This window comes from Typopeltis vanoorti, chromosome 20, assembly GCF_054136105.1.
Source record: "Typopeltis vanoorti isolate ZY-2024b chromosome 20, IOZ_Tvanoo_1.0, whole genome shotgun sequence".
NCBI lineage: Eukaryota > Metazoa > Arthropoda > Arachnida > Uropygi > Thelyphonidae > Typopeltis > Typopeltis vanoorti.
Window position 1 is genome coordinate 51,118,166 of NC_143568.1, and position 16,506 is coordinate 51,134,671.

Here is a 16,506-nt window from a genome sequence, read left to right on the forward strand (position 1 = left end):
CTTCATTTTTTTTCTTCATTTTATATTTCTTTTTTATTGGGTCCAGAGATCAAACATGGAATCTTTTCAAGCCATTCAGGCCTCATAAGCTGGACAGTGGTCTCACACACAGGACAATGAAATTCATCTCCTCCTAATGGCAAATATCTTGGCATCCTTATCCTCTTGATCATTGGAATTAGAGAAAGAATTCAGTTCTATTTGTAAATATTAAAGTCCTTCAGGAACTGTATTTCAACTGTAGAAAATCCAGTTTTAGAGATGGAGATGGGTTATGCAAAGGTCACAAAGTGATTAACTTTGGATAGCAGTAGAGGCAGAAATGGATGCAACAAAATTTAAGGAGATTTTGAGAATAGATCCTATTTGATCAGATTTTGCATGCTCTGATATGGGATATCACTTTTGATGAATGCATAAGTACCACCTACCACTCTTGTGGCCAAAGGAATTGTGCGAGGTGTAGTTTGGGCACCTCGCACAGTTTGAGATGGATGGCAGTTATTGAGATTCCATTAGGGAAAAATATCTGATATGGGTGACTGTAGTGATGGTGCACATCCATCACTACAGTTAATGTTGTTAGTAAGAACTCAAATTTTGGTGATGTCAATCTGGACATTTTTAGAAGAATTTTTAATTAGGTTTTTGTTGCTGTTTTTAATTTTTAATTGATTTTATTATTATTTTTTTTTTTTTGACTTGCTTATTGTGGAAGGTTTTTGGCTTGCAGTGTGCAGTAAAACTGTTTTTCATTACATTGTTGGTATGGAGGAAGAGTTAAAGAGAGAGTAGTACCAACATGTAATGGGAGGTGAAGGACTCTTAAACATATTGCCCACACAAAAAAAAACTAGTCTTGATAATAATAAATTTAGTTTAATCCTTTAGCCAAGTGTAAGCAAACAAAGTTTGCACTTGAAATTTCTTCAGGACTGAAGCAACTCATGGTAAAGGTGGGCCAAGCTCTCTTCACTCCTTGTCTCAGTATCTCCCATAATGCAAAGCACATCTCCTTGCGGACATGTATAATGCTGTGCATTAAGGGAAGGGCCACTACCCAGACCGGTTTCGACCTTTATTGAATGTTCAAGTACAGGTCAAACTCCAAAAACTCAGCGTTGTTCCCCTCAGTAACAGGCTCACCCTACCACTGAGAAGAACTCTCAGAACTGGTTGGCTCTACACCATGCAGGCTCACCCCACCACCGAGCAGAGCTGTTCATTTGCTCATATCTCATCCGAGGGATAACAGCAACAGCCGTGCCTCAATTAACTTAATACGGGCTACAGCATTGCCATTCATTACCCCGACCACCACCACCCAGGACATGGGTGACAGCAACAGCTGAGCCTCAGTTAAAACTTCATGACTAGCCTTGCCATTTATCACCCAAGCTTCCAACCAGTTTCGACCTTTGTTGAGGTCTCGTCAGTGGAATCCAGACCCAGAAGTGGTGATACCAGTGTGGATGACACACCCCTCAACAACATGCCAGTTACCATGTAGTGACTCAAACCCTTCCCAATTTGAGGGTATATCAGTATTGGTGTCCCGCAGGCCAGGTGAATAGTATGTAGGAATAGTATATAATAGTAATAAATCAGGAGATCGGTAGCTAGCAAAAAGACTATAATAAATTTAGTTTAATCCTTTATCCAAGTGTAAGCAAACAAAGTTTGCACCTGAAGTATCTTCAGGACTGAGGCAACTCGTGGTAAAGGTGGACCAAGCTCTCATCACTCCTTGTCTCAGTATCTCCCATAATGCAAAGCACATCTCCTTGCAGACATGTGTAATGCTGTGCATTAAGGGAAGGGCCACAACCCAGACTGGTTTCAACCTTTATTGAGGTCACGTCAGTGGGAGCCAGACCCAGATGTGGTGATACTAAGGCAGAAGCAATGAAGAAGTCATATTTACCTATACATGTTGCCAAAAGGTGTACTACCTTATTATTAAATTACTCTGGATTTAGAGAAAGATGTTGGAAGTTTTTTCCCTCACTTGGCCAGACTATAATAAATTTAGTTTAATCCTTTATCCAAGTCTAAGCAAACAAAGTTTGCACTGTGGGTCTGGCTCCCACTGACAAGACCTCAATAAAGATCGAAATCGGTCTGGGTAATGGCCCTTCCCTTAATGCACAGCATTATACATCTGCAAGGAGATGTGCTTTGCATTATGGGAGATACTGAGACAAGGAGTGATGAGAGCTTGGTCCACCTTTACCACGAGTTGCCTCAGTCCTGCAGATACTTCAGGTGCAAACTTTATTTGCTTACACTTGGATAAAGGATTAAACTAAATTTATTATAGTCTGGCCAAGTGGGGAAAAAACTTCCAACTAGTCTTGATAGTTCCCTCTGCATACTGCCATATGTGAACTCTCTGAACGATGATCTGGTAAAGTAGGATTTTTAGTATTATTTTTGCTAGCTACCCATCTCCTGATTTATTACTATTATATACTATTCCTGTGTATTATTCATTTGGCCTGTGGGACACCAATACTGATATACCCTCAAATTAGGAAGGGTTTGAGTCATTACATGGTAACTGGCATGTTGTTGAGGGGGGGGGGGGGGTGTCACCCACACTGCATGTAAGAAAGGTACAAACTAGGACCTTTACTCTGAAGACAAACATGACAGCTAGTCAGTTTAGCATCAGGCATCTAATGTGTTTTTGTATGCATAACTTGAGAGTATTGAAAGTATTGTTAAAGGTAGTGAAAGAAAAGAGTGACAGAGTTAGAATGGTGAGTCTGTTGCCACGGTATGACAGAGAGAGTTTAGAAGGAGGGCCATAATTGCAAATGACATTATGCGCAGGTTATGCAGACAGCGTGGTGTGGAATGAGTTTGATGTGCGAAAGGATTTATACAAGATGGATGGCCTGCATTTGAATGGATTTGGTGTGTAGAGACTGGAAAAAGTGTTGCTGAATGAAGTGAAAATGGATTGGCACAACCAGGGAAACTAGAACTACCAAGGAAGGGGGGAGTGGATATGCAGACATCAGTGAGACAGTTGAGTGTAAGAATGTATATAATGTACCCAAGCCAGTACTAAGGACAAAAAATTGGAATGGGATAGTTAGAATAACACATCAAGATAGGGGTGGGACAAAGGGATCACTGCATTTCATATATACTAATGCCAGAAGTATTAGGAACAAGAAGGAAGAATTTTCGGCCTTGATTGGCTCTTCCTGGCCACAGGTTATTGGCATTAGTGAAACATGGCTGCCGGAAGATGATATAGTTAGTGGAATAGAATGTGTAGGTTATAGTGTGTTTAGGAGGGACAGAGAGAATAAAATGGGCGGAGGGGTGTTATTGATGATAGCTGGTGAACTGCGACCAAGGAGAATTGAAGTTGTATCGCAGGATAGTTAAAAGAGCTCATTTGAGGCTATTTGGTGTGAGATTGAGACTAGCAGAATAAAATATACAGTTGGGTGCTGCTATAGACCAGGTGATGGAATAGATGGTGGAGATAGTATGCATAAACAAATTGATGAAATGAGTGGAAGGAGGGTAATTATTATAGGGGATTTCAACTATGGTAACATTGATTGGAAGGAGGAGAGGACACATGTGAGGAAGGAAATGGATTTTATTCAATTATTAATTGAATTACTAATATTGAATTGAGGTTATTTCTGTTAGTATCACGTGCAGGATTCACACACAAATTAGGTCTCAGTATGTAGTTATTAATGCAAAATAATGTCATAAGGTGTAAATAAATGCACTGATTTTCATAAATTAAGGAACAAAGAGAAAAATCACAATAACTCAAAAATTGTATGATGAATTTGTATGCAGTTTGAGGAAAAGTAGTATGATATGAGATATGAAAGAAACACCCACAAAAAATTGTAAATAAATAGTTTAATTTGGTAACAAATGGATAAATAAAGACAATAGAAGCCTTCTCTGCACAGTGAAAGCAAATACCAATGTTCCTGTAGCCGATGCAAGGTCAGATTGCAGCTGATTTGGAATAGCACTCCTGTTTCAGCAAGCAGATAATTGAAAAATACCTCTGCTTGATTGTCTGGCTTCTATTCTTATGATGACTTGCCACCTACACTCATTGGTTAAATGATGGCTTGCATCCATATCCAAGAATTTTGCTATCATAAAATGTTTGGTTTTCACTATGGATATGAAATGGAAAACCATTCCAAAATGGCTGCTTTTATGCATATGCTGCTGATGGTGCCACTCCTTTGTATGCGATATTCTAATGCCTACCTACCATGACACAAAAATCACTTTTGTGTACACTTTTTTCCACTTCTATTTCTTTTCCTGTCATGATTGTACTCTACCCCCCCCCCCCCCCCCCAGTTCACATGCACCCACTAAAAATTATGAAAATGTATGAATGTTTTGATTGATATGTTGATTAACAAATATGAATGTTGAACACAGCAGTGGGACTAGATGGCATATCAGCTTGTGTACTACACGAGTGTGCAAGAGAATTGGCATTGCCTCTGACAAAGTTGTTCAATCTAAGTCTCAGCTCTTGCAGGGTTCCAAGAGAGTGGAAAGAGGGTAAGATAGTACAATTGCATAAAGGTGGCTCAAAGACAGAGGTAACAAACTTCAGACCAATTAATATATTGGGATTGGTTGTTAAAGTATTGGAAAAGTTGGTGAAAGGTAAAATACCAACTGTGAGTGGATAGAGATGCAATACTCTATAGTGGGCAACATGGCTTTGTAAATGGAAGGTCCTGTTTTAGTAACTTATTCACATTTTATAATTGAGTGACAGCACAATTGGATAAAGGTAACAGCTACACCATGATACTACTCGACTTTGCCAAGGCATTTGACAGACTACCACATGGAAAACTATTACAAAAACTGAAGCGTGTATTTGTGTGTGTTGTTTCAAAAAGTTTTTTGCAATCCCTGAAGATGTCTCTGTGACTGAGACGAAATTTTGGAAGCATTAAAATTAGTTTTAATCCTTTCTCAGTGCTAATAATATGCCATTAAACTTCCAACATGAAGTGATGTAGATATCCTATAGAATGATTTAAATAAATTGATATTGTTTGCAGAGGATAATGATTGTCAATTTAATGTTGCAAAATGTATGGGTATTCATTTTGGGTTGAAAAGGTTGCTTATGCTGTATTATATTGATGGTATTGGTTTGCAGGAAATTAATAAGCCTGGGGATGATGGTGGACAAAGAGTTCAAGTTCATAGAGCATATTGCAAAAGTTGGTAAAATAGCTCAACAAATTACTTTGATGTTGAAAAACATACTAACAATTAAAGATAAGAATTTATTATTCCTCTTTATAAGGCTATGATTCAGCCACATCTTGAATACTGCATACAGATATGGTCACCTGGATTTCTTGGGGACCAGGAGGATTGAAAAGATTCAGAGATGAGTGATGACAGGTCTGTTGAATACTCCCTACAAGGATAGGCTGAAGATTTGTGGGTTACAAAGCTTAGTTGATAGGCAGAAAAAAACGGACATGATAGAAACTTTGAAGATATTAAAGAGGTTTTATAAAATTGATGCAAGTTAAAATTTTCAATATATGATGAATAGTCAGAGACCTAAGGCCCATCTGTAGAAGTTGTGTAAGAGTGTGATTAGTAGGGATGTGCGGACCAGATTTTTTGCCAGTGGAGATTTTTTGGAGAGTGGTGGGTGAGTGGAATGGATTGCCAGAATTAGTTATGAGTTCTTTGACAGCGAATAGATTTAAGGAAAGGTATGATAGGATTTGTGTGTATGATGGTTGATTTGGGTCTCCTGTGATGAGTCTCCAGACTCTATGAAGATGCCGTTTATAATAATAATACACATTAGCAGGAGTAAGAAAGGTTCATGCACACACACAGCATAATCTGTCTACCTTGCATTTGACTGCTGTTAAGTCAAATGGTGTGAGTAACAATTTTTTATTTTCATAGTCCTTTCAGGATAAATTGCATAACTCCAAATTTACATAAATTTGGACTCCCTCTGTATGCATATTTTATATACTTATCAAATTAATATTTAAAAGTGATAATTTTTCACTTATTTAACTCACAGCTGTTAATTTTCCTAAATTTAAATGACTGATGGAGTAGTCATTTTTTCTTTTTAAGGACTGTTTAATATTGTTTTATAGACAGCATTGTTCTAATGAAAATGAATCCAGACTATTTTGGCATTTTGCAGGATATTTCTAGTATGTTAATATAATATTTATTCATTTATTTCATTACAGCACTGGTCTGGCAACTGATGAGGGCTTACACACTTAGTATTCTTACCCAGTTAGCAAATACTGGTCATCCTATTGTTGAGAAAGAGATTGTTGAATGGGTAAACAACAAGGTACTTCAAAATTAATGTAAAATTTATTCATAATATTAAAGTGTTATTTTACCAGAACAATGATGTGTGTTAAATCAGGGGAAAACAAGGGCATATACTATCTCCACTGCTATTCATCTGCATGGATCACTTTCTGAGGGAAAGTACCAGGAGAGAGAAATATTTTTAATTTGAATATCAGGTTTAAATCTGATATTCAACTTCGGAAATATTCAGTGCAGTGTGGTGTGGTGGTAATGATAAGAATTATTTTATTAGGAAGAAATGAGACCAAAGTAGAAACAACTTCATTATTATTATTTATATTATTACTATTTTTTAATTTTGTTTTTGTAATGTGAGTACCGTCTTATAAAGATTATAAGCCTGTAATATGTTAATGCCACAAGCGGAGTAAGTTACGTGCATCGTGTGGAGGAAATTAGGTACATTATGTGGCCTGGAACCTCTATTTTAGAGACCACACTTTGATATGTTTTTTCAAACCACTTTTAGGATTTTAATTTGTAGGTTAGTGACCTCAATACTGAGTAATAAATTACTTTTATCAGACATCTAATTCAACATTTGCTTGGAGAGTTATGCAATATATTTTGTTACACAGTTTAAATGCACAGTAAATCCTGGTTGATTCAAATAATAATAATTGGAAGTATTGTTTAATCTAAAAGTGGATGTCCCCCACTAGTAAAATATACTTCTGCATAATAAATCAAACTTGGTCAAGAAATTATGCTCAATCAAGTGTAAGTCAACAAAATTTGTGTGTACAGTATTTTCATGACTAAGTTACTTGTATATAGAAGCTATTGACTTAATCAATTGCCTTATCCCATAAAACTCACTTCCTTTCAGATATATATCTTGCTACGAGAGTGGCATTACTAACAGACTGGTTTCGACCTTTATTGAGTTTTCATCATTGAGAGCCAAACCCTGGAATATACCAAGGTTAACTGTTAAATGTTCTCACAATATGGATTGATTGGACCTGTGGTCCCTTATCCCTTTGTTAGATTTGCAAAGGAATTGCTGGATTAAAGGTGATTATTGAGCACTTGGCTCACACTCTGTGGGCTTGCTTTTGACAGTAATTTAAAAAAAAGAAAATCACCTGTTTGGTGCAGTATTTTGGGACTTTTGTCCTGAAATATTTATTTGTTGTAGTCTACAGTTAAGTAGTAGGCCATAACACACTTTAGATATTATTGAGTCTTTAGCTTGCTCATTTCAGGCTTCTGGCATTGAGTTTTTTAAAAACTTACATGTTCAACATGATTTGGGGACCTTTGTGTTTTACAAAGGGTGGATGGTGACATTTGCAAAGAATATTTTGCATGCCTTTCACATAGGAAAGTTTAGATCTTAGGGATAGGCTTCTCAGTGATGCTATACATTTGTTACAAACCATGGTGCAATGCTATTTCTAAACATTTTTGGATTATTGTAATTACTAGTAAAATAATCATAAATAAATGCTTTAAAATGTCTGTAGTTTAAATTAAAGATACGAAGAAATTATATACTTGGTTTAATCCATTATCCAAGTGTAAGTTTGCACCTGAAGTGTCTTTCAGGACTGAGGCAAAGGTGGAATAACTTCTCATCACTTGCCTTAGTATCACACATCACCTTGCGGACATGTATAATGCTGTGCATTAAGGGAAGGGTCACTGCCCAGACCGGTTTCGACCTTTATTGAGGTCTCATCAGTTGAAGCCAGACCCAGAAGTGGTGATACTAAGGTGGAAGTAATGGAAAAGTCATATTTTCCTATATGAGTTGCCAAAAGGTGTCACACCTTATTATTAAAATACTCTGGATTTTAATCATAAGGAAAATATTACTTCTCCATTAAAAAAGAGTATTTTGATGGACAGTCAACTGATGGCATTGATACCTCAGTTTCCATGAAGAAGATAAAATAATTCTTGTACCTAATGCCCTAGAAGGTGTTCAGTTTGATAATGCCTTGAATATTTTTCCTGATGATGATGAAGAAATGACAGATATTGTTTGTCCGCAATCCTCTAAAAAGAAAAAAAAAATGCAAGGCTAATGAAAACATTCTTCCAATGGAATTGTTGTGGATTCCAAATATTGATATCAGGACCCTCTTATAAAATTATAAACCAATATATGTTTCTTCCTGCAGGAAACATACCTAAAGATGAGTAAAGATCTAGCATTATAAAATACTACTATCAATGTTAAGGATAGGACAGGGAATAGACCTACCCACAAAGGAGTTGCCATCCTGGTGAACAACCATATCCCCTTCCAGGAAATCTAACTCGGTACTTATGTAGAAACAGTTGCTATCCGACTTTCAAGTCAGAACTTTAATAACGGCATGCTGCACTACATTCCTCCTGCTGCAGCTATCTCTCAAGATGATCTCATATTGCAGTTATCATCTCCTTTACTTTTAATTTAGGATTTAAATGTACACAACTCTGTGGAGTAGTGCTTTAACAAACATCAGAGGAAAAGTTGTTGAGCATATGCTTGACAACAGTAATTTCTTGAATAATGGTGGTAACACCTTCCAGATGTCTACCTCAACCTTCATTTAACTCTCTACTCACCTTTCCTCTTCCCACTATTTCAAGTGGGAAACTGATGTCAACCTATTTGGGAGCGATCACTTTCCCATAATATCTACCTTCCTGCATAGGCAACCATGTATTACATCACAGATATCATGATGAAAAATTGAACAAGCTGACTGGTCCATATTTTCTTCATTAGTAGAATTAGATTCTGTAACCGGCAGCTCATCTTCTATCAGTGATGCAGTGAATCATGTAACAGAGTGTATTATACAAGCTGTCACAACTGTAATTCCTAAAATATCTAGTCGGTTTCCACGTATTCCTAAGCCATAGTGGAATAATGATTGTACAGCAGCCAAAGAAGTCCATAAGAAAGCATGGGGTATTTTCTGCAGATAAACCACAACAACAACAAACCTCGTTGCTTTCAGATGCACTCGAGTGTGATACACATATGTTGTCACAGCCATATGGAATCTGGATCCAATATATGTCTTCTATAACAATATCCATTAACAGTAAAGAAGTATGTAAAAGATTTTAGAAAATGAAAGGCAGATACATTACCCACCGGCTTTCAATCCTAGAACATAACGATTGCTGACCCAAGCAGTTGCCAACACATGCAGGGGATTTTGCTAAAAGATCTACAACATCTTATTCCCCCTTGAGTGTTCTTGTCCAATAAAAGCATAGCATAAAAACAACAAATTCTCTTTTCTTTGAACAGCACTGAAGAACACAACAGGCTGTTCACTAAAAAAGAATGAAAGTTGCTTTGAATAAGTGTCACCCAACTGCTATTAGACCAGATAATATCCATTAAGAGATAGTAAAACATCTGTTGCCATCATCCATGGAGCAACTGTTGCACCTTTACAATAGAATTTTCTGTCAGAATATATTTCTGGATACCTAAAGGGCAATTATTATTGTTGTCTTTCCTAAGCCTAGGGATCCAAAATCCCTAAATAAGTACCATTCAATTGCTCTGACCAGCTACTTGTGCAAGATTCTGGTAAAAAATGTTAACTTTTGTCTTTTATGGGTTTTTTCCAGAACATAATCTGGCTTCTGAAAATAGTCTTCTGAAAATAGAAAATAGTTGCTTTGAATAAGTGTCACCCAACTGCTATTAGACCAGATAATATCCATTAAGAGATAGTAAAACATCTGTTGCCATCATCCATGGAGCAACTGTTGCACCTTTACAATAGAATTTTCTGTCAGAATATATTTCTGGATACCTAAAGGGCAATTATTATTGTTGTCTTTCCTAAGCCCAGGGATCCAAAATCCCTAAATAACTACCATTCAATTGCTCTGACCAGCTACTTGTGCAAGATTCTGGTAAAAAATGTTAACTTTTGTCTTTTATGGGTTTTTTCCAGAACATAATCTGGCTTCTGAAAATAGTCTACAACTGATTATCTAGTCCAGCTGGAGGCATCCAGTAGAGATGTCTTCCTAAAATGCGAGTATCTAGTATGTGTTGTCTTTGATATGAAAAAACAATATGATGCTGCTTGGAGATTTGGAATACTGAAAGACCTACACAATTTTGGTGTCAGCAGGAATCTTCCAAGTCTGAGAGTGAGAACCACTCTCTCCTGACCATATACAGGAAAACCTCGCTTAATGTGAATTAGATATACACGATAATCAGTTAGCACGATTGAGTGAAATGATACTATTTCCCACTTTAAGCGAGTGATTAATCAGTTAAAGCAATTATTGTGAGACCTGGGATGCAACGAGTCTACAGTTTGGAGTATATTAAATAAGAGCAAAGAATACAAAGAACAAGGAAAGTTGCTACTAGTTCTTTAAGGATGCAAATTACCTGAAATAGAAGCCATTTAATGATCGAGATGGAGGGTCTTCTATCATTCTCGATTGAGGATTATAACCAAAAAAGAATACCTACCTCTTAGTACAGGGAATATTCAGGCAAAAGCTCTCATTATTTTTACCTCATTTGAAAGAGACCAAATTTCAAGATGAATGTGAAAGCTTTACTGTGAGTTTAGGATGGTTTGATCATTTTAAAAATCGAGCTGGACTGCATACTGTAAGAATAACTGGGGAATCTGCTAGTGCCGATAAAGATTCTGCGGCCGCCAAGTTTCCTGAAGAATTGCAAAGATAATTCAGGAGGGTGATTATGACGATCGGCAAATATTCAACGTCGATGAAACTTGTCTCTTTTGGAAGTGTATGCTAACAAAAACTTTCCTAGCTAAAACTGAAGCATCTCAACCAGGATACAAAGTATCTAAAGATCATCTTTTATTTTATTTTATTTTTTTTATGCTTTTGTTAGGAGGCAGTATATAGATAAACTAACATAGGCTTGAGTTTATTGTGTGCAAAATCCAAAATCTAACATTATTGAAGAAATCAGCACATTTGGAAAAGAACTTGGATTTAATGAACTGGATAATGAAGATGTGAGAAACTTGTTTGACTCCCATTCAGAACAGTTAAGCGAGAATGATCTCCTTCAACTGGAAGAACAACGTGCACATGAAGAAGACAAGGAGTGTGAACAAGGAAAGAATGTTACGACTAAGAAGCTAACTGCCAAAGAACTTGGGCTAGTTTTCAATCACATTGAGTATGCTAATGAATTTTGTTTGATGCTGATCCTGATATGGAACGAAGCTTCAAAGTCCACCGAAATCTTGATAAAGTGATCACCTGCTATCTCAAATTGCATGACAAGAAAAAGTCGAGCACGATTCAGACACCTTTACTTAAGTTTTTTGTAAAAAAAAAAAAAAAGTAACTCATTTAAATGTTTAGACATTAAATAAAAATTTAAGCAATTGATTTTTATTAACTTTGATTTTATCCTCTAATATAGCTTACAGTAAGGCCCCCTGTATCTGCAGGGTTTGGTTCCATTGTCTTCTGCGGATAGTAGTGAACCACTAGTGAGACCCAGAGTTTTGCACATATATAGCAAAATCGAAGGAGGAATTTATTAGTAAATTGACTTAGTCTCACACGCTAGGACTGTAGGGTTCTTTAGTGAATATGTTATGTAGTTAATATATAATGTATACACTAAATTGTATGGCTAAATAAATAATAATAAAAAGAGTTATTTTTTTTATTAAATGAGGTAATTTCTAGACTACCACTTCACCCGTACTATCCAGGGATGCTATCTACTGCATTTGGGCACACATTCCATTGCTCTTCGATAATAATATTACATATTTATTTAAAATTATCATGAAACAATTTTTACTCTTTAGAATCTACGAGGGGCAATGGAAAGTGTGCCCAAATGCGGTAGAAAACGCCCCTAAGTAGTATGGTTGAAGTAGCAAACCAAAAATTTGCCTCATTCAATAAAACTTCATCGAAGTTTAGACAAATAAAATTTAACCCGCATGATAATTATGTAGAACAAAATGAGAAAACATGCTAAAGAAATGCAATTGTTAATAAAATCTTAACATTTTTATTCTTATTAGGAGGAATCAACTGAGATCAAAACACCTCGTTGTGTTCAACTGCATATTTATTCATCTTCCAAATCTTTGGCAGTCGGCTGCTTGCTTGCCTACTGAGCAAATGATGTGGACGGCTGAGGATCATTGATAGTAGAAACTTTGTTGACCTTTTTAAAAAATATTGCTATTGGAAGCTGCCGTTTTTGTCTCTTCAATTCAGTAAACAGGTTCTGCAAAGGTTCCAAAGCTTCTGTTATTGTGCGAGTAATTTTTATGCTGCACTCCATCATTGAATCATAATTCATTATCTGTTCCTTTAATGTTTGAGCCGTTCAAAATATCATGCCCAATTTTTCGAGTGTCCATGCTGGTGGTTCTTGTTCACTGTCATCCTCCTCATCTTCTTCTGTAGAAGATTTGGCAAGATCTTTCAACTCCTCGTTAGTGAGTACCTCACAATGTCCATCTATGTAATCATTCAATTCTTTTTCTGTCATGACATCAAATCCCTCTCCACCTATTTTCATTGCTATGTTAATTATCATTGTTATCTGTGAGTTAATATCAGCGACATCTTGGGAATTATGAACGGCATCACTCCACAAATTCTTCCAGCATGCAATTACCGTTTCTGGTTTCAATTCGTCCATTGCTCCCTTGATGAATACAATTGCATCTGCAATTGTGAATGATTTCCAGCATTCCATGACTCCAACATCAACAGAATCCCCAGCCATTGCATGAATCATATCCAAAACCTGCCGAGCATATGAAGCAATGAGGTCGTATTAGGTGGGAAGAAAACCACTTGAACATTTTCATCTTCGTGACTAGTGACTCAGGGTGCCCTGGAGCGTTGTCTATTATCAATAAAAGTTTAAATGGTAATCCTTCCCTCTCAAAGTATTTTTTCACCTCCGGAATAAAACATCGATGGAACCATTCCGTAAATAACACGGCCATGACCCACACTTTCGGATTTGATTGCCAAAAATCAGGCAGACAACTTTTGTTTTTAAGGGCACGTGGATAAACAAGGCCAGGTTTAATTATATGACCAGCTGTGTTGCCACAAAGTACCAGCATCAATCTGTCCTTAAATGCTTTAAAGCCTGGTGCTTGCTTCACAGTTTTATGAATGTAGGTCCGTTGGGGCATTTTCTTCCATACAAGGCCAGTTTCATCACAATTAAAAACTTGCTTAGGATGATAACCTTTTTCTGCAATAATTTTTTTTAATTCTGCTGGGAACAATGCAGCAGCTTTCTCATCAGCTGATGCAGATTTTCCTGTAATTTTTATGTTTTCTAGATTAAACCTAGTTTTGAATCTATGTAACCAGCCCTTGCTTGCTCAAAATGATTTTTCTTCCTCTTCTGTTTCGTCTTGCAGCCACATATCTTCATATAGGATCAATGCTTTTTGCCATAACGTGTTACTGTCAGTAGGAATCCTTTTTCTTGTCATGTCTTCCACCCACAAATTCAAAGCTTTCTCTACCTTGAGTAACGTCTTATCATGCACTGTACCCATAACATTTGCAGATTTGGGTGCAATGGAAAGACTGGCACGAATTTTTTCTTTGTTCTTCAACACTTCACATATCTAAGATTCGTTTTTTATTATAAATCATGGCAACAGTTGCAATTGACTTTTTCTACTTCAATCATATTGATAATCTTTGATTTTTCACTAATACTGAGCACTTCACATCTTCTCTTCGGTTTTGAAGCCATTTTTAAATTTTTCACAATTTATTTGCTTGAATTTAAATGCAATTTTTAATTGCAATGACAGACAATTGACTGCTTTCTTCGACAATTCGAGAAAAACTAAACATGAACAAACACGCAGGTTTAAGTCCATGCGCCTAGCAAAACAAGCGTGTTTCGACAAGTTTTCAGCCTGCGGGTATGCATATTTCAACCGTTTTGCGTGCTTTTTTCGAACCACAGATTCCCGGGCCCTACTGTATACTTTATTTTGTTTTCCAAATTTACGCTAACTGATGGATGAATTATAATTATTCCTATTGTTTATTGTATTTGCTTAATGTGATTTCGCTTAGTGTGCATTAATTGATGGATTAATTAATCACGTTAAGCGAGGTTTTCCTGTACTCAAGAGGAGAAAGTCCCACAAGGTACAATTTAAAGTGTTACACTTTTTTTGGTGTCAAGGTCAATTCGATAATAGAACAACTTCCTCCCACATTAAGTAATGCTCTCTATGTCTATAACTTTGCATTCTGTTATTCATGTTGCTATATGAGTGTCATAGAAGACAGCCAGTGCAGGCTGTTTACCATCTCTCAAAATGGGTATTTGCAAACAGGGTTTAGGTTTTCACAGTTTGTGTGCACTTTTGCCTTAGATGTGATCTTCATCTCGAGCCAGAACTCTGACTGGTATGAATATTAATCCCAATTACACCAGAAAAGCCAAGTTCTTGGGACTGATATATCACAATAAACTTGCCCCCTTCTTCTTCTATTGCATAAGGCATTTGCCAGATAAGCGCCATAAAGCAATGAACATTCTGTCTTCCACTTCTTGGGGTACTGATATTCTTTGCTTTGTTTGTATAGGGCATTGATAAGATAATAGCATGATTATAGGTCTCAAGTCTCTTCTGTCAGTCAGGGAGAGTACCCTGCAATTGCCAGTCCTATTCACCATCAGAATTGCATCAGAGAATTTTGAATGTCACCTGTTTTAGCCTGTACATTAAGGCATATGTGCAATGAAAATAAAATTCCTGTCAGACTACCCCACGTTGTCAACTATTTTTTGTTCATGATGGAAGAATCTGTACAGCCGTCAACACATGCTGCCATAAAACCTTTTGGTTTTTGATTCAAAGCTCTCTCTCTCCTACAAGTTTTGGAAATTATGGTAGACAGTATAGCCCATACCCCGCTAACAGTTCTACAATGGTACTCGTGCATATTTGCATGTAGCTTCTCTTTCAGCAAGCTACTGAAATCTCCCCCCCCCCCCCCTGTTGTCTACTAGCAGCTTTTAAAAGTTCACAGAATTGAATACTCAGATTTTGTGCCCATCTACATGGATGCAAATTCAGAGGATTTGGTGAGATCTTCAGCCATCTTTCCAAACAACAGTATATCTGCTCAAGTCCCACTAGAGTGTAACAACTTTATAGCTACTGTGCAGGCTCTGTTGTATGCAATAGAGCCTGCACTAAAATACATCAGATTGCATTGCTACCAAAGGTGCATAATATATTCAGAGTCACAAAATTCTCTTCAGGTAACAAAACATTTAGAGCTACAGACAGTGCTGTCTCGAATCCAACAACTCCTCTCTCAGTTATGGAAGCTCCACGTAGATGTATGCTGCTGTTGAATACCAAGCTGTCGAGATAGAGGGAGGCTACAGATACTGTGGCTGGTTTCTCAAACATCCACCATCTGCTTGTACCATACGCCGATTACTGGTAGATTAACAAGCAAAACTTCTATACCAGTGGAATTCATCTTGGAATAGGCAGACTAATAATAAGCTCTACCAAATTAAGCCTGAAATTAAATTGTGGGAGTCTAGTCTATACAGGGACCAGAGGAAGTTGTTTTTGCTCAGCTGCACATAAGTCATAATCATCTTGCACTCTTCTTTCCCTTCAGGGGTGATGCCACATCTCTGTGAGTTTTGTGATGCCACACTGTCTGTCATTTCATATTTTGATTGCCATCATTTTGCCAATGAGTGCAGTGGTTATTTTAGTCACTTTCATTATCTGATCCCACCAACTCACAAAAGAATAAGGTATGCAAGTTATTGAATAAAGTCACTTCCTGGCCAAAAGAAACAGTCAACAAACTCAAACCTCTCCACGTTAAAACATTCAGGATATATGGAGCTCCAAAAATTCACAAACAAGGTACAACTTTATGCCCTATTGTAGATAATATAAACAATCCCACATATAAACTTGCTAAACATTTAGCCAAACTACTAGCCACTTGCACAAACAATTCTCCCTCTTTTGTTAAAAATTCTACCTACCTAAAAAGTATTTTAGAAAACCACACCTTAAAAGTTGACTTAATGGTGAGTTTTGATATCACTTCATTATTCACTAATGTACCACT

At 36.8% G+C, this 16,506-nt stretch overlaps 1 protein-coding gene across 1 annotated transcript in view; it reads left to right on the plus strand.

The window, feature by feature from the left end:
• Fim (plastin-2 fimbrin) overlaps positions 1-16,506 on the plus strand; it is a 324,337-nt gene that overhangs the window by 281,919 nt on the left and 25,912 nt on the right. The window contains exon 11 of the mRNA XM_090409824.1: positions 6,267-6,376. Coding sequence (XP_090265950.1) covers positions 6,267-6,376 — 110 coding nt within the window. The remainder of the gene's footprint in view (positions 1-6,266; positions 6,377-16,506) is intronic.